Below are 26169 nucleotides of genomic sequence, written 5' to 3'. Positions count from 1 at the left end.
ACTGAAATTCTTTTGTCTGTGTTTTTCAGGTCTGGGGATTGAACCCAGAAACTCATCCATAAGATGTGTGTGCTCTCTCCTCAGCTCTAGCCCTGGTCTTGAATGAAATCCTTTAAATCCTTTTAGACCCAGAGAGGCAATACAGTGGGTAGTTTGCTGGCCTTGAAGATTCCCCACTAGAGTTCTATCCCCACACCCCAAATGGTCCCCCGAGCATCACCAGGAGTAGCTCCTGCGCATAGAGCCAGAAGTAAGCCTTGAATACCACTGGCTGTGGTCCCGCTATCAAAGAAAAGTTCTTGATCATCAAAATATTGAAGGAATCATTGATATACTAAACTGTAGCATTTAGTGAACTTGGTGTGGTTTGCTTTTAAAGCCATTGAAAGAAAATATACTGACTGGGCTGTGATTTCTATAGCTCTGTTCTAGTTGATTATTTTGTTTCCTTGTAGGTCTGGCTAACTCTAGAGTGCAAAAGACACATTTTTAAAAAGTACCTGGCTTTTGTTTTTGCTCTGGAACTTGGTTTCATAATGTCCCACTGAAGTCTCTGCCTCAGGCCTTGTCTAGTGTGATTTTGACAAGAACTCAGCTATCTTGGTTTGACTCTTCAGCACCTTGCTCTGGTTAGCTGGCAGCCTGTGTGCCAAACTGAGCATTCTGCCCCTGACTGCCATGGTCCTTTAACATCCAACACAGATGCCATGGCTTTTAATGTGTGCAGTTGTGGTATCTGGACTTTCTACATTTTCATCAAGTCTTATTTTTCCTTTGTTATTTATTCATTAATTTAGCCACCGATTGGTTGGTTCATTCCCCTTCCCCCCTGATTTATTATTTAAAACATGTGTATGTGTTGGGTGTGATTCGAGGTAATTGCCATTGATATCCAGTTGTCTTCGTTCTTGTTCCTCTTAGGAACCTGGACCATGTTACGTATTCAAGCATTATCAAGCAGGGTCCTTATATATGTGCAGCTGTTCTCCAGATGTGGAACTTGCACAAGTCTGACAGGTGCTGATGTGTATTGATAAGACTGGAAAGGAATTATTTTTTAAAATGCAAGTTTTGCTTATTTTAGACTATTAGGCAGTACGTTTTTTTCTTCATTGAGTTATATTTTGAAAGCAACTTAGAGGCTACATTTTGAATGATGCGTAAGGTCCTTCAGTGAAGAGGCAGACACAGAGACTTTCTTCAATTTAAATACTAAACTGGACCAACTTATTCAGATCCCTTTTGAATAGTAGAATCTGACTTTTCCTTTTAAGTTCTGTTCGTTTCTCTGTCCCTGGGGTAAAGAAGTAAGCAAGTAAGCGTATCCTGTGGGACATAGGGACAGGGCCACTGGGTGAGTCAGGGTCCTTGGGAGGTTTTGTTCAACTGGTGGGAAATGCACTTTTCTCTTTGGTGGAGAGTCTGGCACACTTAACTCTGAAAGCTGATTCCCAGGACCGACCGCTTGAGGCACCCAGTTTTCACATGCTTTTCTCACTTGATACTTGCAGATTCTCTTCTGAGGTCATTACAGGTCTTTTCTGAGGCCATACACCTTGGGCAATTGTCTGCGGGGCTTTGGCAAATGTCATCTGCCCTCGTTCCCCTGGGGCAGTACGTCAAGGAGGCCAAAGCCTTTGCCTTAAGTAGATGCTGGCTGCTTTGCGGGTTGAGGATTGACATGACTGTTCCCCTGGCAGCGCCCACTCTCCTTGCAGGGCCTCGAGGGAGTGGCTGAGCCCCTTTTAAGGTGAATGCCCAGAATCTGAAGATGAATAACGAGTTCACAGCCTTCCGGCCCTTTTGTAAGCAATTGAGACACCAGAATCAAAGCTTTGACTCAAACACACCTTCTAGGAAGTTCCCTTCTTTCCCAGAGTTTTACTTTGTATCCATTGCCTAGTATCAAGAGTGTGACAGTTCATTGTTGGCATGTTATAGAATAATCTGGGCTCCTCTGTCCCCAAGCCTGGGCTTTGGTAAAAGAGAGAAGGTTACTGTTCACTCATGGCTGAGTCTAGGTAGGTCAGAATGTTCTCAGCTAGCCTAGATGTTTGCATTGAAGGGGAGGGTAAGTCACCGTCGAGGTGGGCTCCTTTCCCAGTCCAGAGTGCTGAGGCAGTTTCTCAATCCAGTAGTAGGCTGGGTGGAAGGTCCTCTATGACAGGTGACAGCATTAGTTCAAGGTAGATACCGTGATACTATTTTGTCATTAAGGAAGCATATTTACTCATTCCTGCAAGGCGCTTTGTTAAAATTTAAACTTATGATGCTCCTTGCATCATTGCGTCACAGAAGTTACAAAGGGGGTTGGTCTCACCCACCTGTTCCTCAGCCGGCCCGGGCCACAGGTGCAGACAGGGAGAAAACCACTGGTCTGCCATGTTGGTTCACACTGCAGTCTGAGAGCCAGTGTTGAAACAGGTTTGGGCTGCTGGTGGCTGGAGGATGAAGCCTGCCCCTTAGAACACTGGCCCCGGGAAGGCTTTCCACTCGCTCGCTTTGCTGCCCATTGTGATGCTCCGCAGCACTCAGGGCTCCCTGGGACACGCTGTTCACCGCCCGCGTGTAGACCCGCCAGCTCTTGGGTTTTGTGAACAGAGAGAGAGCTTTCTTCAGCCCCAGCCGTGACTGGCAAGTGGGGTACCCCTGAGTCACTGCATACGGAATTCAAATGACAGTGACTCAGATGTTGATTGCTTCCCTTAGACTTTGGAAAGGCACTGTGGTGGTTGTAGTTAGCAGTTACGTATTTGTAGCTCTGCCCTCTTCAGTAGGAAAGGTAAGCTAGGTTCAAACAGCGATGAAGTGAGAACTTTTCCACTATACCATACCTTTTCTTCCTTCCCTCCCTCCTTCCCTCCCTTCTTCTCTTCCTTCTTCCCTTCCCTCCCCTCTCCTCCTCCCTCCCTCCCGCCCTCCCTCCCTCTCTTCCTTCCCACACCCTCCCTTCCTCCCTCCCTCCCTCCCTCCCTTCCTTCCTTCCTTCCTTCCTTCCTTCCTTCCTTCCTTCCTTCCTTCCTTCCTTCCTTCCTTCCTTCTTCCTTCCTTCCTCCTTCCTTTTTTTCCCTGTCTCGCTGTCTCTCCCTATTTGATAATTGTAAGCCCTTACCCTTTAGTTGTGTCCTAAAGGTTTTTGTTTGTTTATTAGTAAAATTGTTTCATTTACTTAGCAGACAAACATATCCTCTTGTATAGTTAACAGTATCCAGGCAAATCAATTGTTCTCTAGTTTTTAAGTACATGCTCTTTCCCCCTCTTATAGTAATGGAGATTTAAAAGTGTCACTGTCAGACATACAGGCTGTTAACTGATGGAGAGTGTCTGTTTCCTGGGGTTTCCTGAGCGCCTGCTGCATCCTGTTGTCTATTTCTGACTGTCTTAGTTCCCTCTTGGGCCATCAAGCAACTCACAGTTCTTTGGGTATACAGAGAAATTCGAAAGTTGCGACCAAGTCTGCTTCCTGGTTCTTCTCCTTTTATTCCAGAATGAAAACCTTTACTCAGCCCTTATTTTGTACAGTAATTGAATTTTCTTACTTTGAATGGGCATAATTTTTAGGGGAGTGCTGAAAAAAATAATTGTTTAATACTTGGTATTAAGGAAGCCAGGAAGAGGGTTTCGCTCATGGTGGGGAGGGTTAGTGCAGCCTTCAGTTAAAGGTTTTACCTACAGTCGGTACATTGGATGTTGACTTCATTACACATTTTGTGTTGCTCAGTATTGTCTAATAATTTGGGGAGGGGAAAGAAAGATTTTTTAAAAAACTTTCATCTGCTCAAGCAGTTTCCCTTTACATAATTGAACTTTATACTTTTATTCTACCCATTTGCTGTATCATAAGAAAAGCTTTAGTGAGCTGTTACCTTAGATATTACACCAAATGCAATCTCTCCCAAGATTTTATTTCCAAAATAAATTTTTAAGTGAACAGTTATTTTAGAAATTTGAATATGAATTTTTAAAATTAAGGCCAGATAGATTGGCCTGGGGCACATATTTGCCCGCAGGAGGCCCAGGTTTGATTCCCCAGGTCACACCCAGTGGTGCTCAGGGGTTACTTCCTGACTTGGGTGTGGCGGGACCAGGGAGTGCTAGGGATCCAGCCCAGGCCTCCTGCCTTTAGCCTATTTTGCAATATCTCCTAAAAGAATTCTTTTGGGCCACAGGGTGCTTGTCTTGCTTGTGGCCAAATCCAGTTTGTTCCCAGTACCACATAAATTCCACTGAACCCCACTATGAGTGATCCCTGAACACAGAGCCAGAAGCTAGCCCTGAGTACCACCTGGTGTGACCCATACCCCCAAACTTCCTTCCCTGACCCCTCGAATAAAAAAAGTCTCTTGGACCATGTGTTTCTGTGCTGCGGTCTTCAATGTAACTGCCAAGGCAGAGGAAATGAAGGCAAGGCTGGCCATATGATAGTCTTACCACGATTTCGCTGAGACTACTTGATACCTGTCTGACCTGAGAGAAGGAAAGGAGGCAATTTTATGGAATATTTGTGTCTCATGAACAGGGAGTTGTGGTTGGATTAACTTCTGGAGGTTGGTGGGTTGGTTGAAATTGAAAGGGAAAAATGTCCCTTGAGCCCTGAGACTTAGTGTTCTCTTTTTATATATTTTTTTAGCCTTTGGGCGTTTCTAACAGTTTTTTAAAAAGCTTGTAAAAATAGTTTTTTAGTCCATTAATCTGATACCAGGAAATAAGTTAGATAATATTTCTAAAGTTGATTTTATGCTCTTGGAAACCATTAATAAAATCAAATAAGACTGATATAGTTTTAATGATGTTAGAAATTAGACTCTCATTGTAATATTATTGGTTATATTTTGTTAAACTATTAGCTGCAGCTATAATTTTTATATGAAATTACTCAAAGAGTATGAGACTTCAGTGGATTGAAGATTCATCTTGATGTGCTAACCTTTTTTATTAAGTGTTAGAACAATTTTCTGGAATAAAGCACTGCATTATAATTTCCAAAACAGCTTACAATGTTAGTAGGCTGAATTCATTTCACATTAATGTTTAGAATTAGTCATTCATCCATTGGTAGGAAAGCTGAATCTTCAAAGAGTCGTTCGCCAAGACAGACCCAGGTGATGCGGTGCCCTTAGCCTTAGACAAAGCAGTCTTGGTGGAACACCATTCCACTGACTTCCAGTGAACTGTTTTCAGTCTGCAGTGTTTATTAATCAGAGGAATAGATGGTTCAGACTTCATTTCTTCCAAAGAAAGAGTGTTAAAGGAAAAGAAGAAAGAGTGCAACAAGGGGAAATCCAGAAGGTGGTTATTCATGAACCTCTGGACTCTGTGTAGCTTCACATGGCAGCATGTGTTTGGGCTTCAGTGCTATTTCTAGTATGTTTTTTTTTTTCCTTTTTGGGTCACATCGGCATTGCACAGGGGTCACTCCTGGCTTAATACTCAGGAATCACTCCTGGCAGCACTCAGGGGACCATATGGGATTCTGGGAATCGAACCCGGGTCAGCCGCATGCAAGGCAAATTCCCTACCCACTGTGCTATCACTCTAACCCCAGATTCTTCTATGATTAAAAAATTATTTTTATCCTTTTTTTTGGTGGGGAGGGGCGCAACTAACATTGCTCTGGGGCTGCTCTCTGTAGGAGGTGGAGTTTGACTCTCCTTCCCACCCTGTGAAGCCGTCCTGGGCATGCTGCTCTCCGTCTCTGTCTCTGTTCCCAGAGACCCCACAGAGCTGTGAGAAGGCAGTGAGGGGCAGAAATGGTCGTGGGAATGACTCCCAGTTGACTCTGCATTTATAGTTAGGGTGGCATTGAAACAGGCTAGCCCAGCAGAATCACCAGCGAGAATTTTCCCGTGCCTGAAGAGACAGGTGCTCAGGACCCATAGGCAGTGGTTCAGACACCTTCTGCCCAAGATGATAGCTAGATTGCAACTACACCCACTCACTGGGGAGTGCTCAGGCTATTTCCCTTCTCTGCAGAGACCTTTTCCCTCAGGGGGCTGTTATAGAAATAATGACTGTTCTCTACCCACCTTCCACCTCTACCGTTGACCCTGGAATAGTTCTTTATATTTGAGAAGATTTTCATCTCTCCATGCTCCTAGAATCGGTTTGCAAAATGTTTGTCTATAGAAGCTGCTCATTTGAATCACATTTGAGAAATAAAATGTCAGACCATCCATCATGCCAGTCTTTGGGAGTTGAGTTTGAAAGTATCAGTTACCATTGACCAGCGTCCCATATGTGATGTCTCTTTGCTGATGAGTGGGTCAGACAGTAATGCCAAGTATTAGTACCAAAAAAAAGTTCACAGATTATTTTGTAGTGTAGACCAAAACTAGTGATGATCTGTCTTAGGCCAGGAAGTTCCTTTTGCATATGAGCATTTTCAGTCCTGAATTTTGCATGATGTTTGGTTAAATTTGTATATCTTTATCTGTGAAGAACTTTGGAATTAGCTTTTTGTGTTTCAGAGAGAGGGGGGGGGAGAGAGAGAGAGAGAGAAAGTTCATTCCCATCATATCTTATATTGGACAGTCAGTGGCTTTCAAACCGTTATCATCACATAATGCTTTTTCCCATTGAGAGTGGATGGCTTGCAGCATTAAACTAAGCTTCATTCCAGAGGGAACATTCTGTCCTCTCCTAGGCAGTGGTACTCAGCAATGGGCCATAGGAGCCAGTTGAGGTACTTTTTGCTTGTTCACTTAAAGAGTGTAGATTTCCAGGGATGGGGCCACCAAGTAATCTTTTTTTTCTCGGGAAGGGGCAGGTAGACTAAGTTTGGGGAGTTTGGAGCTGGGGGGCTTTGGTCCCTGCCCTTGTCTCTTACTTTATTGTCTTCCTTTGGAACAGGCATTTCAGTCGAACCATGGAAGAGTTGGTTCATGATCTTGTCTCGGCTTTGGAGGAGAGCTCAGAGCAGGCTAGGGGAGGCTTTGCGGAAACAGGAGACCATTCTCGAAGTCTCTCTTGCCCTCTGAAGCGCCAGGCAAGGAAGAGGAGAGGGCGGAAGCGGAGGTCCTACAATGTCCACCACCCCTGGGAGATGGGGCATGGCCTGAGCGAAGGCTCAGATTCCAGTTTAGAAGAGCCCAGCAAGGACTACCGGGAGACCCACAATAACAACAAGAAAGACCACAGTGACTCCGACGACCAGATGCTAGTGGCCAAGCGCCGGCCGTCGTCCAACTTAAACAACAACGTCCGAGGGAAAAGGCCTCTGTGGCATGAGTCGGATTTCGCTGTGGACAACCTGGGCAACCGGACTTTGCGACGGCGGAGGAAGGTGAAACGTATGGCCGTCGATCTGCCCCACGACGTCTCCAGCAAACGTTCCACCAGCCAGCCCCTGGATGGCTGCAGAGACCAGGACATGGACAATGACGGCACCTGTCCATACCAAGAGTTCACCAAGAATAAAGTCAAGAAGAGGAAGCTGAAGATTGTGAGACAGGGACCCCGGATCCCAGATGAGGGCGTGGTTTTGGAAAGCGAGGAACCCAACCAGGTGGACAAGGACAAAATGGAATATGAAGAGCAGAAGGTCTCTGACGAACTCATGAGTGAAAGGTGCCTTTTCCCTTCTACGTTTAAATCTGTGGCTCCCATGTTGCTGGTTGACCGTGCTATGTATTTTAATTAATTCTATTTCTGAGCAATTATAAATTATAATAATGGCAGTGATATTGCTGTTTAACCATGGTTATATTTCCCCATAATTTACGATGTTTAGCACGGAGCAAAATTGCTTATTTGATTTACGCAAAGTCTTGTGATTGTGTTATAATGACTTAATTTTCAGCTCCGAAGTGAAGAGGAAATGGATTTTCGATGGGAAAGTGCTTTCGAATAGGAGCACATTTGTAACTCCTAGGAAGTGGATCTATAATTATTTATTTACTTAATTACAGAGCTCTAGTCTTTTGGTCCTCTTTAGTGTTCCGGGTCCTCAGTTTACTCTAGATTCCTGAGACGCAGCAGTTGCTGCCTGTCCCCTGGGTGTGTGGGGGCCTTGCTGCTTTAGGAAGTCTGTGGATAGCTTGGAATTCTGATCTCAGTGAGTCATAAAACCACCTGACTGGCAGTTTTATGTCACCTGCTCTTGTCTGGAGACTAATGGGCCAGGTGGGCGCCCACTGGCCGTTAGTCTGATCTCTCCATTAGGAGGCGGCCTCACTCTGCCGCCGTGGTGATTCATCAGCATTGAAAGGTAAGTGAGTGCTTTTGTTTGCCACACAACTAAAGCTACTGACAAGAAGTGCAGGAGGGCACTAGAGAGATGTACAGGGGCTGCGGTGTTTGCCTTGTATGCTGCCAACCTGGGTTTGAGCTCCGCATCACACATTGACCCCTGAGCACCACCGGGAGTTATTCCTGAGCAAAGAGCCAAGAGAAATCCCTGAGCACTGCCAGGATGACTCCCCACTAACCCCACCTTCAAGTAAAAAAAGAAGAAATTTTCATTTCTTTTTCAAGTAGTGACAGGATACACTCTGTTTTAGGCTTGTCCTTATTTCCTTAAATCCAAAGGCAGAGCAAGACCCAGAAAAAAGTACGTTCCTTAAAAATAGCAAGGAAAAGAGTGGTTTAATTCATAGGATAGATTTTATATTAATTGTAGAAACTATGTGCTTTAGAGCTTATAATGTTTATAATGTACACATATCAATGACATGTAAATAGCCTTATAAACAGGAGCAGGATCTGGCAAAAGTTTATAGAAAAGGCTTTTTCAGTAGAATTTATTTCCTATAAGTGTTGGTCTTCTAAGAGTGAAAATAACCAAGGCATAAAGATTTATCAGGAAGGCTTTGAATAGCTGATGGAAGTTGCTTTTCTTCCAAGAAAGTTGTCTTGCTTGGCCCACACTGAGACTTATTTCGACACTGATCTTGAGGACTCATCAACCCTTTTGAAGTAATTATTTTTTAAAATTTTTATCAAAGAGCCATGATTTACAAAATACCGATAGTTGGGTTTTAGGTATACAATAATTCAACACTAATCCCTCCACCACCATAATAATTATCTTGTGCAGTGACTAGGAGAGGGACGTGTGGCATCTGAAAAGTGCTTAATTCTGGATTATTCACCGGCCCTCTGCTCTGGCAGTTGATGGCAAAAACTTCTCTCTGGATGTCTGCCTTTTATTGATAGGCATCCCCCCTAAGAAGTTAGAGGAAACTCATTTCCTTTCTTTTCCTTGTAGAAAATATCCAAGCTCACATTGGGGACCAGCGGGTACCCTACCAGTTCCCAACGACCCAGGCACAGATTGCCAAAAAGGGTGGTTTTGCTCTCCTGATTGGGGTTGTCATTTGAGATTCTCCTTGTATGTCATTTCATCTGTCATTGGAGAGCAAGGCCCTCGTTTCCTGAGAAGATAATCTAGCAGGGTGGTTCCCTAGCCAGTCGAGGTGTATCTTAGACAACTTGGAGAGTTGTCTCTCTGTAAATGGTTATTGCACTTCTTGGGATCTGGTGGATGAATAAGGAACCTGATGATGCAACTGGGTATGAGAGGAGGAGGCAGAAGATGGAACGAACCTTTTTTTTTTTCTTTTTGGGTCACACCTGGCAATGCTCAGGGGTTACTCCTGGCTCATGCACTCAGGAATTACTCTTGGCTGTGCTCGGGGGACCATATAGGATGCTGGGAATCGAACCTGAGTCAGCCACGTTCAAGGCAAATGCCCTATCCACTGTGCTATCACTCCATCCTGGAACGAGCCTTTGAGTAGTTGCTGCCTGCGCTCTGCAGACGTGATTGAGCTAAGCTGAGGGGCAGGAGTGGAGGCTGCTTATCCACTGCCTGGTTGGAAGCAAGTGCCTCACTTTGCCCTCAGCAGAAGGAGCCCATGGAGAGAGGGACCTTCCTAGCTGCTAGAAGGGGTCTGTGGGGTTGTGCAGAGACTAGATGGTGGAGCTCTGATGTGTGCTTGAGACCAGGATGTGGTTCTTGTCACTGGCATGCAAAGTGGAAACTGAGTCAGGCCACAGCATGTTCTCATAGGAATTTGCACCTCTTCATAAAAGCCACGGGAAACTAGTGAAGGGCTCAAGCAGTGAAGAGGCTCAACTTGCTTTTCTTTAGTTTTCTGGCTTAGTCCATGTCTAATCCACCTGTAAGTGAGAGGCAAAGTATGCGAGTGATAGTAAATGGGAAAACGAAAGTTGTGAATAGGTATATTGAGAAGACTGGAGGGAAAGGGACCCTGGTAGAGCCCAGGTTTGGGGTCAAGTCCTAAGATTGGCTCCTACGTTGATTCATTAAGCATTCATGTGATGTTTGCTGTTTGTGCTGCAAAAGCCACCCTGTAAGAACATGGATGAGATGATGTCTGTGGAGAGAGACCCAGGGAGCACCAACCACTCACTTTTGCTTCTGTTCTCTGATGTGTTGAAAACACACCCACATGTCATGCCCACATGTGAAACTTTACATGTGGAATGCTGTGAGGAGGGTGTCAGGAAGGAAAGATGTACAGTGCAACCCAAGTACAGCACTGCAGAGTTGGCTGGGGGTACTAAGGACTGAGAATCCGCCTTAGAAAGGGGTTCCGAGAACGACATCTCTAAGGGAGTGAGGTAGACAAAGGATTCCACTGGGAGAGCAGGGGGTGATGATGCAGAGAACTAAGGCAGGCGTTGGGGGCATGATCTGGAAAGTCTGGAAATCTACCTGCAACCCAGCACGCGGGGGGGGGGGGAGGATGTAATTGTAGATGGTAATAACCTCCTTAACCATACACATGTATACATACATGCACACATTTGTGGGCTGGAGTGATAGCACTGCCAGTAGGGCATTTGCCTTGCACGCAGGTGACCCAGGTTTGATTCCTCCGTCTCTCTCAGAGAGCCTGGCAAGCTACCGAGAGTATCCTGCCCTCATGGCAGAGCCTGGCAAGCTCCCCGTGGCGCATTCGATATGCCAAAAACAGTAACAACGAGTCTCACAGTGGAGACATTACTGGTGCCTACTCATGCAAATTGATGAGCAACGGGGTGACAGTGACAGTGTCAGCACACATTTGTGTCTTAAAGTGGATTCTATTGTGCTTTAAAACTTTTGTGAAAATATGAGAGCCCAGTTTTGGCTACCCCCTCATCAGTTGTACGTTTTTAACTTACTGATCCCTAAACTTGGAGGAAATGTATCTTCACTCCACTCCATCCCCCGTAAGCTTACCTTTCTCGTCAAAGTCGCAATTGTTTAAGAAACGTGCTTTCTGGGACATTAGCAGGTATGGTTATGAAAGTCATTTCCTGCCAGCTCCCCCCCCCCCCGGGTCTGTCCTTCATTTCTGGAATAGGATGCTGGTGCCTAATACAGGGAACCCCTGGGAAAAACATGTCATGGTGCCACCCTTGGGTGCATCTTGCTGCTGTTATGTCTGTCTTCCTGGCAGGTCCCTATAGTTTTTTGCAGCCCAAATAATTCTAGTTAATAGAACCAGAGTCTCTGCAGTATGGTTGAAAAAAATAATTGTATCTCCTTTCTGATCCTTGTCACACTTAAGTTCCATCTCTGAGTGTCCTGATGCTTGAGTGTTCTATGACTGAGAGATCAACTCTCTTGATCATTTTGTTGTTGTTCTCCTTGTAGTGACTCCAGCAGCCTGAGCAGCACTGATGCGGGTCTGTTCACCAACGATGAAGGAAGACAAGGTACTGAGATGCCAAGACCTTTCTCTTTCTCCTTTGAATGATGTGTGCTTACTGCTAGTCCCTTCCTAAGTTGATGAATGTGACCCGTCTCTCTCACACCCTCAGTGGCCCCTTTGTCTGCTCTCTCTGGTTGCCCTGCCTAATGACTTTGAGAACCCGCTTATCTCCCAGAGCTAGGATGTGAAGCTCTCAGTAGGAGGCAGGATTTAGCTCCCTCGAGGGAGCCACCTCTTTCCAATCACGTCTCCTTTGGCGATTGGAGTTTGTAAGACATGGTTTTCAGTTTCCCAGATTCCAAATGTTTCATCCTGTTTGAGCATTAATAAAGGTAGATTTGCAAGTCATTTATCATTTTTATGCAGCTGTGACATTCAGTCATCCCCTCTACTTTGTAAGTAATTAGATGGTTTTCATGAATTCAGTGTTATAAACTGTTAAAACAGTCGTGTCTGACAGCCGAGGTCTTTTCTGTTTGCGTAATTTCCTGAAGCTTTTCACACTTTGACATAGCAGTGGTTTGAAAGTACCTGTACTGAAAGAAAATATAACTAAAATAAGGGAGCAGGTGGAAGAGAGAGAAATTACATAGATTTTGAAAATTGGAAATTGATCCATTTAGAAACCAGAATTAGTAGTTCTTCTAAGAATCATGAAGGCTAAAATCTCTGTTTATCTTCAAAATACTATTTGTCACTTAATTTTAAAACCTATCTGTCTTTTGGCATGTTTTTATCTCCTATTGAAACTATTATTGCTTTAAAACAACTTCTGTTGCTCTAAAATAACTTAAACTCTGTTGATTTCACATGAAGGACACGTTTCAGACTGAATTTTAAATTGATAATTACTCCACAGGTATTCATGGATTCTCCCAAAGTCAAACCTAACTCGGATGGTGTTCTGTGTCAAAATTGCTTACTACTAAATGTATTTACTACCTTACTCACTATTAGTCCATTATAGTCTCTTTATAAACTCTGGGCAATTGTCACTTTTCATTTATAGTCAGCTTTTTCACAGCCATTTCTTAATGAATTTAATCAGATTAATTTCATTTAGTCACATCTGCTGATGATTGTTTCCTCTTTTACACTCTGTACAAATCATGAAATCAAGCTAATTAGATACCATTATCAAATGCAAGGAGTCAATTTTTACAGTTCTGAAACTTTAAATTCCTGGCAAGAGTTTAATGCTTGTTTTTCCTTAATGTGAAAAGGTTAGTCACTTAATGGATTTCCCTACAGATTTGCCAAAGGATTACATTATTTGTTACCATTTTTCATATCTCTGAATTGGTTCTAAAACATTTTGTTATTAATGGCAGTTCTTAAGTATAGAATTTTGAGAATTTCCTTTGTAGATTAGTATTATCATATAAAATACTGGGTCCCCAGTTAAATTTTAAATTTCAGATACATAGAAAAATTTCTTCATTAGTATAATTATGTCCCACACAGCATTTAGACATACTTTTATTTAAAATACGTACAAATAGTATATATGTTTATAGAAGAAGTCATGCATCTGAAATTGAGATTTAACAGCCATTTGTATTTGGGTGGGGGGGCATTGTGGGAGGCCATGTCAAGGGGTATTGGGGTGATACCCATGAGCGATGGGATCGAGCCCTGGGCGCCCCCATTTGAAGTGCATGCTCCATCCGTTGCTCCGTCTACCTGCTCCATCTTATTGGCTTGTCTGAATCTGACAGCTCTTCATATGACTGATGGATCTGTGGCTGTTTTTCTGCCCGCATAGGTGATGATGAACAGAGTGACTGGTTCTATGAAAAGGAATCGGGTGGAGCTTGTGGCATCACCGGAATTGTGCCCTGGTGGGAGAAGGAACAGCCTGCGGACCTGGACAAGAATCTCCCAGACCCAGTCTTTGAAAGTATCTTAACTGGTTCTTTTCCCTTAATGTCGCATTCGGGCAGAAGAGGTCAGTAGCACAGTCTGGCGGATGGAACTAGTGGGCTTGGTGGGTCTGTCTTGGAATTACCACTTGGAGAAGATAGATTGACTAGAAACAAATTTCAGCACAGAATTTCGAGAAGTATGTTGGTCAGTAAATCAGCTACCGCTTGGAGCATGCTCTTGACTTCTCAGGAGAAGGGCCATTCACTTTCTTGCTAGACCTATCCGAAGATGCTGACATGTGGTGGACAGGTAAATTGAGAGTAAGGAAAATTCTAGATGACAGTCTAGTACTTAATGATGCTGAGTTGTGCACCTGCTGCATCCAAAGTCTTCCGTGTTGTTTCTGGCCTCTTGTGAGGACTGTGGTTCTGTTCACTGGTGTGTAAGCTGTTTACATCCGTTTTGCTGGGTTTCTGTCTTGACTGAATGTTCTTCTATGCTCTAGCAATCGAAGAATTGCCTCAGTTGAGTCTTTGACTTTCCAGGTTTCCAAGCGAGACTCAGTCGCCTTCATGGAATGCCTACCAAGAATATTAAAAAGTCTGGAGGAACCCCAACTTCAATGGTAGGCATGCTTTCTTTGTTTGTTGAATTGTCATGTTTGGAATTATATCTATTTCTGTGGACTAAAAAGCCACACATCCTCATTCTTTGTTTCATATTCTAATGTTATACTTAAAAATGATCCATTTTTTTGTAGGCTGCAGACTGGACCAGTGAAATTCCCCTATAAACCAAATCTTCTAATGCTAATAAATTAGTTACGTTTTCAACATCTGGGGAATACCATGCGAGGGACCTGGCTCCTGTCCTCTCCCCTTGGAGGAATTTCATTGAAGTGAGAGCCTCTTTGATGCAAAGACGGGGCTGTTTTTGCTGGAGGACTGGTATTCTTCCTTTAGCCAGAAGTGAGACCTGATTGGGGAGCCTTTCTAGGTATCTAAGTTGGCCCGGGGGTGGGAGGGGCAGAAAGTATTGTAAATTTTAAATATTTTTCTCTTTCGTGATATTTTTGCATTGAATCCATTTATGTACCACTTGCTTTGCCAAAATGCTAACAAAAACTAGAAAGTTTAAAACGTCCAGATCTCATATAAGTATTGCTTAATGTTTATATTGTGACTGCTTAGAGCAAATTTTTACATCTTTGGCTGTTTATAAATAAAAAACACATGATACATTGATCTTGATGGTTCATTTTTAGAGAACTCTTATATGATCAGCATTACTTAAAAATTTGCATTTGAAATTTCAGGGTATTTAAAACAAGGGCTACGATGAGTAACAGATAGGGTTGCTCGTTTCTGTTAGAGCTTGTATCATGTTCACTTTGCTTTTCACTGAGATCATTGCTCTGTATCGTGAACTCATTGTATTTTATCACAGAGTATTCACTGTACTGCACACCCATCCTAGTATCAACTAGCCACAGTGATGACTTGTCTGTGCTAGTAGAAATATTTGCCGTGACCTTTGAAGTCTGCTTTGTCTGATCCCTGAAACCAATCAAAGAAATCATTTGGGCTCACTGTTTATTGGAATCATATGAAAGCTGGTATTTCAACAAATGCTGCTTCGCTCTGAATTATACCATCATATTTAAAAGCGAGAGCTGCTTGTACAGGCCTGGAGTTGGAAACCCCATAACAGGCACATGTGAGGATGAAAATACTGGCATGAGCACATTTTTACTACATAGAGGAGAAATAGAACATATCTGTTAATGGAATAGTAGACATTACTTTGGGCCATTTAAGTTCTTCAAAGTGGTTATATTACAATGATTGATGATTCTGTTACATTCTAATAATTGATGAAATGTGATTGAATACATGTATTTTTATGTTGTTATATGGAATAATGATTAATTCAGTATCTAATGGCTAACTTAAATATGGTGGTTGGAAAAGAAACTTAAGAGTTGACCATGATGTAAAGTGATTAAACACTGAAAGATTTTAGCAAATGATTTATCAGGACTACGTGACAGCTTCAGATTGTTTATCTGAACTGGACAGATAAAAAGTGAGAAAGTACAACTTTTAATCTCTTTACCTTTGCATATTTAAAATACCATTTTAGTGGTAATATGTGGTATTTGGTGATTTATGATTTTTTAATGCTATGTCCTTTGGAGTGAAAGTTTATGAATTTTTTTTTACCTAAATCACAAAGATGCTTTTCTCTTTTGTGTGATTGTCTTTTAGATCTGAAAGAATCACTTTGAAGCCTTGGCCTGTGAACTTTGTCTCATTGGTCATGAATCTAGATGAGCACTGTCTAGTTCATGGTTCCATTTTACCTATTTTTATTTTTGGTTCACTGCCTGCTTGAACATAGCTGGGATTTGTAGCCCATTTTCTAGCCCGATTGCAATCTTACTGTGGTATTTTATAGAAGCTATTACAACTGATAGACTGTCTTCATGGTATTGATGACACATGGCTTTACCATAGTAAAAGCTGCTTCCCTGCCTAAGTTGTAGAACAGTGATTAAGTGTCACATGATGGACATATACTTTGGATATATAAGTAAACATACACACACACATACATATGTACATATGTATGTATGCATCATGAAACTAGTGTGTTAGGCTATAAACTGTTTTTCTGGTGTTCAGGTTTTTTTCTTTGTTGATTTTTGTTTGTTTGTTTTGTTTTTTATTCAAAAATTGTACTGAAGACATTGGACTCCTTCAGGTTTCTATTCTTTCCATCCTGAATTGTCCTTGTTTGGAGTTTCAAATACTGTAATAATTTTTAATGTCCAATAAAATGTTTGGCTTCAGCAAGAAAGGTAAGAGTTACGATTCATACTGATATTTTTGAATGTCTGTGCTCACTTTGTCGTTCTTTTTCACACTGCCTGTAGTATCTGTAACAGTCTCATTTATAAAAGTCACAAATCTCAAAAAAATTACAAAACCAGTCAGCTTTCCTCCTCTTTTATTGAAATAGTCCTGACTGGGGCAGCTTTAATTATAAGTACAACAAGAGCTGGAAGTAAGCAAGCTCTTTGTTAAACAGTGGTCCTTGACTTTCAGTAATAAGAAATGAAATTTAGACTTTCACTGGTGAAAGACTGTTTTGGAAAGAGATTAATTTTCTGGGCCAAGTCCCAAAACATGATGCTCCAAGTCATTAAAGAGAATTGGGACACAGGGCTTCTTTTTCTTGAGCAATGAGTGGTGGCAGCAGATAATGCTCTTTGAAGGGGAAGGATCACCGGAACTTCTCACTCAAATATCCATGCGTATGGCTCCTGGGGAGTGAAAGTTTTCAAATCAATTGCTTGTCCATTATCACTGTTGGCATATTATCTTCTGTAACTGATCGTATGAAGCAGGTTAGCATGAAGCCTGATTGTGTTGTAAGCCTCTGCTCCAAGAGAAAGAACACTGGCTTCAGGGGCCTCTCATCCCAGCCCTTCCCACAGACGGTGGAGAGAGAACCTGGCTTCGCTAAGTTTCCGAGGAAGGTCACCATATTTCATGTAGCAGGTTGATTTACATCGAACTTATGGCCATTAACTTGCTTCCCCATGCCTCAACAAAGCTAACACTTGTATTTTCTCCATTAGAACTCTTCTGCCAAACACACACACACACACACACACACACACACAAATGTGAAATATGTTCCACTCAAAATACCACTACACACGGGCCCCTGTTGCCAAGGTGCAAGCTGAAAGAGGAAGGCGGAGCATGACCTTAGTGATCTCAGCTGCGCTGCACATGTCATAGCAGCAAATTCACCTCTGTAGGTCGGGCTTTGGGACTACAGACTCATGTAAGAAAAGAAGCCAGTGGCAGGTGCCAACTTTGAAAAAGGACGATGTGAGCCAACTTACTTAGTTCATATAGAGCAGAGTACTTTGTAGGGAGTGAGCAGGCTTTCAGGCCAGCAGTTTTGTGAATCTGTTTCTTTGTTTTAGACTCATCACAAGTTGAAGCTTATTTTCTCTTTCTGTTCAGTGAAGGTAACATCTACTTGAATGAAGTCTGGTTAGGATCAAATCAGATCTGTGCAGATACTGGGCCCTGCAGAAAACACAGCACATAGCATCTGTGACAGCAGCGGCAGTTACTCTTACAGTTAGATATGTCAAGCCCAGTTGTTCATTTAGAGAACACTTGTCTCATGAGCTACGGGCCATACTTAGACTTCAGAAATTTCCTGTTAATATTGTATATAGAATTATTATTTTTGTTTCTGGGATACACCCAGTGCTCAGGGCTTAATTCCCCTCTGCATCTGTGCTCAGGGTCACTCCTGGTAGGGCTTAGGGAACCATATGTGATGCCAGTCATGGAACCCAGGTTGACCACGTGCAAGGCAAGTACCCTATGCACTGTATTATAGCTGCCTATAAAATTGTCTGTTTCAGAAGCGGGAAAACACCCGAAGGTGCTCAAGGCTTATTCCTGGCTCTGAGATCCGACAGGATCACTCCTGTTGGGTCTCAGGGTATGACCATATAGGATGTTGGGGATCGAGCCAGGAAACGTGCAAAGCAAACTCTACAGTACCTAAAATTGCCTTTTATTAAATACTTAAGTGCTGTATATTAGTCTACATGTTTCTCTTTTATTTCACTTACCTTTGAGCTGGTCCTTATTTCTAGTATAGCCTGTTAAGAATTATTTCAAATGAGTTTAAGTTGACATCCCTTGAACTAAATCCCAAAAGTTGATTAGAAAACTGGGAAGTTGTTTGAAGTAAACACTGGTACCTAACATGCCATGTTCCTTGCCCACCCCTCACCTACCCACCCACCAGTCTTTAAGTGATTCATTTATAATAAAAGCCCTTGGTTTCTAAAAATAATCATGTACATGGAGAAGTTGTATATGGAGAAGTATAAACCGAATCCTGTGGGAGGAATTAAAGGCAGACCTATTAAGGAACTTGTTCTTGCTGTTGGGTGGGACTTAGGGACCACAGCGCTCAGGATGGAGTCTGGACCTCACTCCTGTGAGGCATTTGTGCTGCCATTCCAGCCGTATCCTGGCTCCCCACTTCTGCTTCTTCCATTAGACTAAACATTAGTTTGTGGGAGCCCAGCTAACCAGTCTCTCCCAGTCATCTCTTTGGAATCTTAAAGCAAAGGATAAATAATTCCCCGGGATATTACCCAGGACATTCAGCCTGACTTGCCTAGAATTTATGCATCAAGTACAGTTCACCATAATGATGCTCAGACTCATGATGCCAGAATCAGTTTGGTGACAGTGCTTACTGAGGAAATCTGATGAGCCTGACTTAAACCAGCCTTTCAGTTAATGAGGGTAACTTACCCCATGATTTCCTAATTAATCAATGTTTCTATAATTCAGAGTTAAAAAAATTTTTTTTCTTCAACTGATTATCTTTCACCAGTTGTTACATTCACTTATTTGCACCCTCCCCTTTTGTAAGGTGTGGGGGAGGGAAGAGGCACGGCCAACAGTGCTCAGAGGCACTCCTGGCTTAAGGAACCATGAAGTACTGGGGATCGAACCTGGGCCTTCCACATGCAAAGCATGTACTCAAAGTCTTTTTAAACTGTCTCTCTGGCCTCCTAAATTGAAAGATCAAGAAGTAGTTGGTCAAAATACTTGAAATCCAGTATCAGTATTAGATAAGAAATTGCACATAGTATTATAGCCATGAGCCTAAAAGTTTCATAGCTATCTGGTTCTATTTTCTTTAATGATTAGACATGACTGTTCCAGTGATGGTGGTAGTAGAGATGGGTGGTAGAGGTGGTGGAATGATGGTTTGTTTTGTCAAAGCACATGAATTGGATTAATTAGGGTTTTTTTCCCCCGATATTTAAAATTTAAATATCTGAGAAAATGTGAACATCAGCCCATAACCCAGTGGTCATGCCATACATGTAAACAAACCATTTATCTTCAACAATACAGCAGCTCTGAACATAATTTACACCTCCCTCTTCAGAATATGAAATCAGTATATTCTAAAAAAGAATATTGTGTGTTGGGGCTGGAGCGATAGCACAGCGGGTAGGGCGTTTGCCTTGCACGCGGCCGACCCGGGTTCGAATCCCAGCATCCCATATGGTCCCCTGAGCACCGCCAGGGGTGATTCCTGAGTGCATGAGCCAGGAGTGACTCCTGTGCATCGCCGGGTGTGACCCAAAAAGCAAAAAAAAAAAAAAAAAAAAAAAAAAAAAAAAAAAAAAAAAGAATATTGTGTGTTATTTCTTCTATGAAGTGATATAAGACCAAGATTTTATGAGTAGCATATTGGTAATGGTAATGATACTATAATAATTTACTTTCTGTGTTCAACCTTTGTTGTATTGTTTCTCAGGATGCCAGAGCAGGAATAGATAATTTGATTTACAGCAGATTTTCCTACAGAAGAACCATGTAAAATGAACTTGGTTTAGAGACGGGTACTGAATAGACATTTTTTTCAAGATGGGGCTAAATAAAGAAGTTTCACATTCTATAAAAAACCTAACATGATTTTTAAAAACACAGTCTATGTCATTCATCACCTATAATTTGACTATGTGCTAACCAGATAATAAATATTATCTTCAATGGATTCAGTAACTAAGTGCTAATTTTGGCATCTATGAAGTGACTTTTGTTTGTATCATTTAAGTATTTTTCTACAATGCAGAATAAAAATTATATCATTTATAATATATATAGAATAAAATATATCACTTAGAATATATCAGATATATCCTAAATATTTATATTCTAATCTATTACTACATAAATAATCTAGTTTTTCTCTTAGAACCAACTTGAGATTCAGATTTTATGCTAAAACTGATTTTTTTATTGAACTTACTTTGAGATAAAGTGGATTTTATGTCATAAAAGCACTAGCACTGCTTAATATTTTAATAAATATCTCTATTACCAAAGATATTTTAATAGTGACTAATTATTTTGGAATCATCATTCACAAGTTTATATTTCATGTAGAATTTAATATCCAAAATCAATATTTGGAAATGCTAGCCTAATATATTTTATTATTTTGTTAAAACAATATAATAATAATATTATTTGGTTTTACTATAATGTGCTTTCTTAAAAGTGGAACAGATAGATACAAGTTATAATAGTGCAGATATACAGTGATTGAGTCGCTCGACATGGATTTGAAGTCTTATTGTTTTCCATATTTAGTCATTTAGGAATGACTATTACAAATTTGGTAGATTGTGCTTTGTCCTTTTTTTCCCTCTTAATTTAGATCTCGAATTGTCTTGATTTAGCATACTGTCATTTAGGTTTGTGGTGGTTCAGAAATCTAGAACTTGGTAAAAGAGTGTAGTTGTGAACACCTAGAGTGATGCTAACTGTTTGCCTTTAGTACATTTAAACCTATTAACGCCCCTATCGTGTAGGTTTGCCTTTACAACTTAAACATGACTTTTTTTTCCCCTTGGATAAAACAGTTAAACAGTTTATCCCCTTGGATAAACCTGTGTAGTTTCTACATTCTGTGTTCATGTTGCTAACACATAAAAGTAAAGTCCCTTTATAAAACAGTCATCCTCCCTACTTGTAAAACGTTGGAAGTGTGCTCCCCTCTCTATCCCCCTCCAATACTTGCATCATCTTTGCTTGAATGGTGAAATTGGTCAAGGTCTATGGCATGATAAAAATGAGAGTCAGAACATTTTACTCCTTCCATTGAATGAATCACTGGAACCATATCCTCCATTAAATTATTCTCCGTAATTCCCCTGATAGTTTATGCTGTCTTCTCCTTGATCTTTACCATCATCCATTTCTGGTCAACTTTCTTGCTTTCATAATGCTCTCAATTTCCTTGCCTGCACTCCTTATTAACCCTCTAACTCTCTTCTTTAAAATTGCTATCATATTTTGTTCTACTATGATGACAATTTCTGTAGGTCTTATACTCGCTCCCCCTCCCCCATTTTGCTGTTTGAATTGGCGATCCTCCAACTATGGGGCAATCCTCCTGGCCCTTGTATCTACTGTCCTTGGGTGTCAGCCTCATGTTATGTTATTCTGTACTTCACAAATGAGTGCAGTCCTTCTATGTGTGTCCCTCTCTTTCTGACTCATTTCACTTAGCATGATACTCTCATGTCTATCCATTTATAAGCAAATTTCATGACTCTCTCATCTCTCCTAACAGCTGCATAGTATTCCATTGTGTAGATATACCAGAGTTTCTGTAACCAGTCATCTGTTCTCTGGCACTTGTTGTTTTCAGATTTTGGCTATTGTGAACAGTGCTGCAATACCACTCCTGGGAATATATCCCGAGGATGCAAAAATGCACAGTAGAAATGACATCTGTACCTATATGTTCATTGACCTAAGCTTTTCACCTTTGCTTACAAAATATATGCATGAATACCTTTGGAAAAAATATATATATGTATTTCAGTTAAAAGGAATTTTGCATGTGACAAATATTTGTCAGTTTTTGTTTTTTTCTGTTAGATTTAATTTTCATGTGTGATCTAAAATATAATACTGTACTACTTTTCTGCTTCCTGTTACTTAAGTAGTGTTTAGGGCAAACAAATTTTTCTGTTAAAGACTTCCATTTGTTGAAATGCATCAAATAACCTTGCACTTTTTTGTTTTCCATTTTGGTGTTTGGATACAAATGGCTTGCTTTTAGAATGATTTGCAGTGGGAGGGCCCTGGAAAAATGATCTATGGAATTCTTAATGCATCGTCTTAAAAACATTCAATTTTACTTTTATGTTTATTTATTTTATTTTTCTTTTGGTTATTAGACCATAGTAGGCAGTGATCCACCATGCGCGAGGCCAGCACCTTACCTGCTGTACTATGGCTCCAACTGCCTTTTTTTTTTTTTTTTTGAGAGCATACTTAGTAGGATCCCACTTATCATTAGAAACTTCTTTTAGTATGCTCGGAAAGCTCTGAAACGTGTTCTAAATGCTATTCTGGAGAAATCAGCACTGCTGATTGGCACCCGTTGAACTGCTTGCATTGAGTGTAAGCGACTTCTTCCTTGTTGCTCTTTAAAATAGGGCTGACCTTTCAGTGTCCCCATTCTTTTTCTCTTTTCCATCAAAATTGAGGAAACAGCTATGCTGCAAACATTTTCCTCTCTTAGAAGCTTCAACTCTGCTTTTCTGCCTTTTATGTAGCTAATAGAATCATTCTGATGGTCTATAAAACTCAGTTTTCTAATTTGTCTTTGGATATGTCAGATCTCTAATATCAGAAAAGTTCAAAATCAATGATGGGTAGAACACTTCCAAATAATATTTAACAAGCTTTTTCTGTATTGAAGTCACCTGCAAATCCTCCAGCTGAAGGTCAATCAGAACAACCAAGAATGCACAAAGCAGCTTATAAATAAAAGGGTCCCTCGTAGTACTCCTGTTAGCAAATGCCAACCAGAGAGGTGTTTCCTGCCGTTTAGACAGGGGGCTTCTGCTCAGTCAAAGATAACCTGCTAACAGGTATTTATATGCATTTTCAGCCAATAAAGGCCATAGAATTGTATTGCTCTTGTTGAATCACAGCTGTTTAAACTAATACTCTATGGATGGTCAAAGTCAAAATTTGGTGATTTTTTTTTTCGGGGGGAGGGAGGTGCACAAAAGAAATGGCAATTCGTGCCGTTAATAGCATGTATCTTTTTCATCTAAGAACTTCCTGTTTTAATCTGATCGTTGTTTGTTGATGGTTTACCATTATCCTGCTCCAGAGTATACAGTTCTGAACTTCTAGGTTTATAAATCCAGGTCATGATATCGTTTTAGTCCTATTTAAGAATGTGTACTATTTGGAAGTGTTTTGGATTTGTATAGATTTTGAGGAATTTCTTAAGATACTTCATTTTCTCTGAAAACTATAATTACTGCTTAGATTTCAGTTCAGTTCATTTCCACCCATCCTTGACAGATGTTTCTGTGGTTTTAATGCACAGAAATATTTTACAGGAGTATTTTATGTTATTTGTTGGGTGAATAAATAACTGTGTTCCTCATGACTCAGAAACTTGACAATCTTGCTGAATTGTGTTCTTGGTTGGTTTTTTGCTTCACTGGGGCAAATATGTTGGAAGGCTCGTGATGTCTCTGTGGCACAGAGGACTAGGAAGATAGTGCATTGCACAAACTTTTGTCCTCAAGTATTTAGAACTGGGGAGGGAAAAGTGACCTAATATGTGCTCAGAGAGGCACTCACCCTCTCTGAAATGTCTTGATTCTGAATGAAAGTGCCTTTTCATTCTCCAACTAAAATTTTATTTCTATGTGCCCTGTCTTTGTAAACTTCCTTCACTCTTTTCCCTCTGACTCCTGCTTCTCTCTTCTGTCACATGAGGTTCTTTGGTTCCGTTTCCACTAGTTTTGTCTGTGTGCCCTTGCTCATTACGCCCTTGTTTTGATAGGATGTTAGTCTCCCCTCATCTCTGTGCCTTTTGTTTTTCCTCCCTCCAGTCTGCATTGTAAGGAAACAGCCTTGATCCTCGAGTCCAGGTGTGTTCCATTCCAACTTCACTGATTGCCCATGAGGATGTTTCCTATTTCCCCTTTTTTTTCTGCTGCCCACATTCAGCCATATTCACCCTTCTACACCTCTGTTGATCTTACCACCACCCTGTGTCATACTGTTACAGTCAGACCCTTCAGGGCATAGTTGACGTTGTATACTTTTGCAGTGAAAACCTTCCGCATATTTTTAAGTGTCTCTTCCCCACAGTCCAAGATCACACCATCCTCTGAAATGGCATTCCATCTGCTGTCTCACTGGTGAGAGCCTTCTGATTCAATGCTCTTGCTCCCCTTACGTTTGCACTGGACCCTAGACAAAAGGCAGCATTTCTTGGATTTGACAGGACTTCAAGTCTTGGTGCATGGCATGTGCTTAATAATTTTTATAAGCTGATGGTGATACACTGGTGATTTACCTTTTGCTTTTAGTGTGTTTTCCACCACTCATACTGCCAGTGCATTCCTTCTTGCTAAAAATCACTATTTAAGTGGTTCAGTGTTTGGTTTATTTTTTGTTTATTTTTTGTATGGAAGCTACACCCAGTGATGCTCCTGACTTGTTCCTGGCTCTGCACTCAGCAATTACTCCTAGCAGGGGTTGGGAGTACCATATGGGGTACCACAGATTGAATCTGAATTGACTATATGCAGACACCCTTATCTGCTATACTATTGCTCGGACCCCAGCTATTCAGTGTTTTCATGAACCCTTTTAAATATTTATTAATCTGATAGCAGTTAAGATTCATGAAGACCAAAAGGCAGATTGGCTGCTTTGTTTCCCACAACAGGACTTGTTCATCTTTTGTGTGGGGTAAATCCCTAAATATTTGCTGCTGCCCATGAGGCTTTCACTTGGACATAGCATGGCACGTAACCCAGGGATGGGGTTTGAGTCTCTGACTCATGGTTATGGTTGCAAAGTGGAGGATGAGGAGCACTGGGTGTAGAGACTTCTGGTGGTTCCTTTGGTTTTAGTAGTGTATCCTGACATATAGGTAGCTCAAATTTTATAATTTTTCTGTAAGCCTTGAACCTTCCAGGATGAAGGTAGAAGTAAATAGCACATGGCACGAAGGCTGAGGAATGTGTTTGGGGACCCACCTTGTGTGGATTCCTGTATATTCCTTTCGTCCATCCCTTGTGGAAGAGGGGTCTGGAGTCTCCAGTTCTTGCGTCCCCCTGGAATCTGGGCCCTGCCCCCCCACCCCTGGGCTCACTGCAGACTGCTCTGCACGTGCCACTGCATGGGGCAGGGTTGGGCAGCCACCCTCACGGTTTTGGATTTTCATCCCTTACAGTTTTGTTGACAGAATTGATTTGATAACATCTTCCTTTGCTCTTCTCTGTCCATGTGGAATTATGCCTTTTCATTCTTTTGTGCTCATTTCTGTGGGGCTGAGGGAGGGAGCTGACTAATGTGTGAATTATACTCTCTGGGAAGTCTGAATTGAGCTAAGTGTACTTTTCTCTTTACTTGTCTTTTTTAAAATAGTAGATAAAGAGATTCTGTGAGTCATAATGAACTATGAGTCATCCACCAGAAAGCCTTTGCCGTGCCCATTTTCCCTGCTTTCTGTCCAAATACCATTTGTTTACACCTTGGATGTTTACACTTAACAAATATGTCAGCCAGATGTAAGTCATACCTGTTGTTTCATCCATCTGCTTGGTCATATATTCATAACATGCAAGTTTCTAGATCACTGCTAATTATATTATGTTACACTTGTAGAATTCTTATTTCCCAGTGGTATCTTTTTTCAGATGTGAATTCATAACATGTTCACAAAAGGCCTATTGTCAAAGATACCTCTTTCCATGATACAGACAGGAAAAAGGGACTGTGGCTTGTTCCAGTCACTAGTAATAGTATTTAGACTGTGCCCCGGTGGTCCATTTCTCCTCAGGAACACAACAACCATCAATCTATATGGACTCCTCTCCAAGGTGAAAAATATATTTCCACTTAATTTTTTGGTTTTGTTTAGGGGCCACACCTGACATTGCTCAAGGCTTACCTCCTGGCTCTACACTCAGGGATCACTCCTGGCAGGGCTCAGAGGATCGCATGGGATGCAA

The 26169-nt window shown here is 41.4% G+C and overlaps 1 protein-coding gene across 2 annotated transcripts in view; it reads left to right on the top strand.

The window, feature by feature from the left end:
• Positions 1–26169, top strand: part of GPATCH2 (G-patch domain containing 2) — a 150837-nt gene that overhangs the window by 2836 nt on the left and 121832 nt on the right. Inside the window, exons 2-6 of one of the 2 annotated variants that reach the window (XM_055144585.1) lie at positions 6850–7566; positions 11606–11667; positions 13429–13611; positions 14075–14154; positions 14290–16559. In XM_055144585.1, the coding sequence (XP_055000560.1) occupies positions 6850–7566; positions 11606–11667; positions 13429–13611; positions 14075–14154; positions 14290–14322 (1075 nt within the window). In that variant the 3' untranslated portion in view covers positions 14323–16559. Of the gene's footprint in view, positions 1–6849; positions 7567–11605; positions 11668–13428; positions 13612–14074; positions 14155–14289; positions 16560–26169 lie in introns of those variants that run through there. The other variant, XM_055144584.1, reaches the window with a different exon arrangement.

This window comes from Sorex araneus, chromosome 7, assembly GCF_027595985.1.
Source record: "Sorex araneus isolate mSorAra2 chromosome 7, mSorAra2.pri, whole genome shotgun sequence".
NCBI lineage: Eukaryota > Metazoa > Chordata > Mammalia > Eulipotyphla > Soricidae > Sorex > Sorex araneus.
Note: the sequence above shows the minus strand (reverse complement) of the source record. Positions and strands in the feature narration are given on the sequence as shown.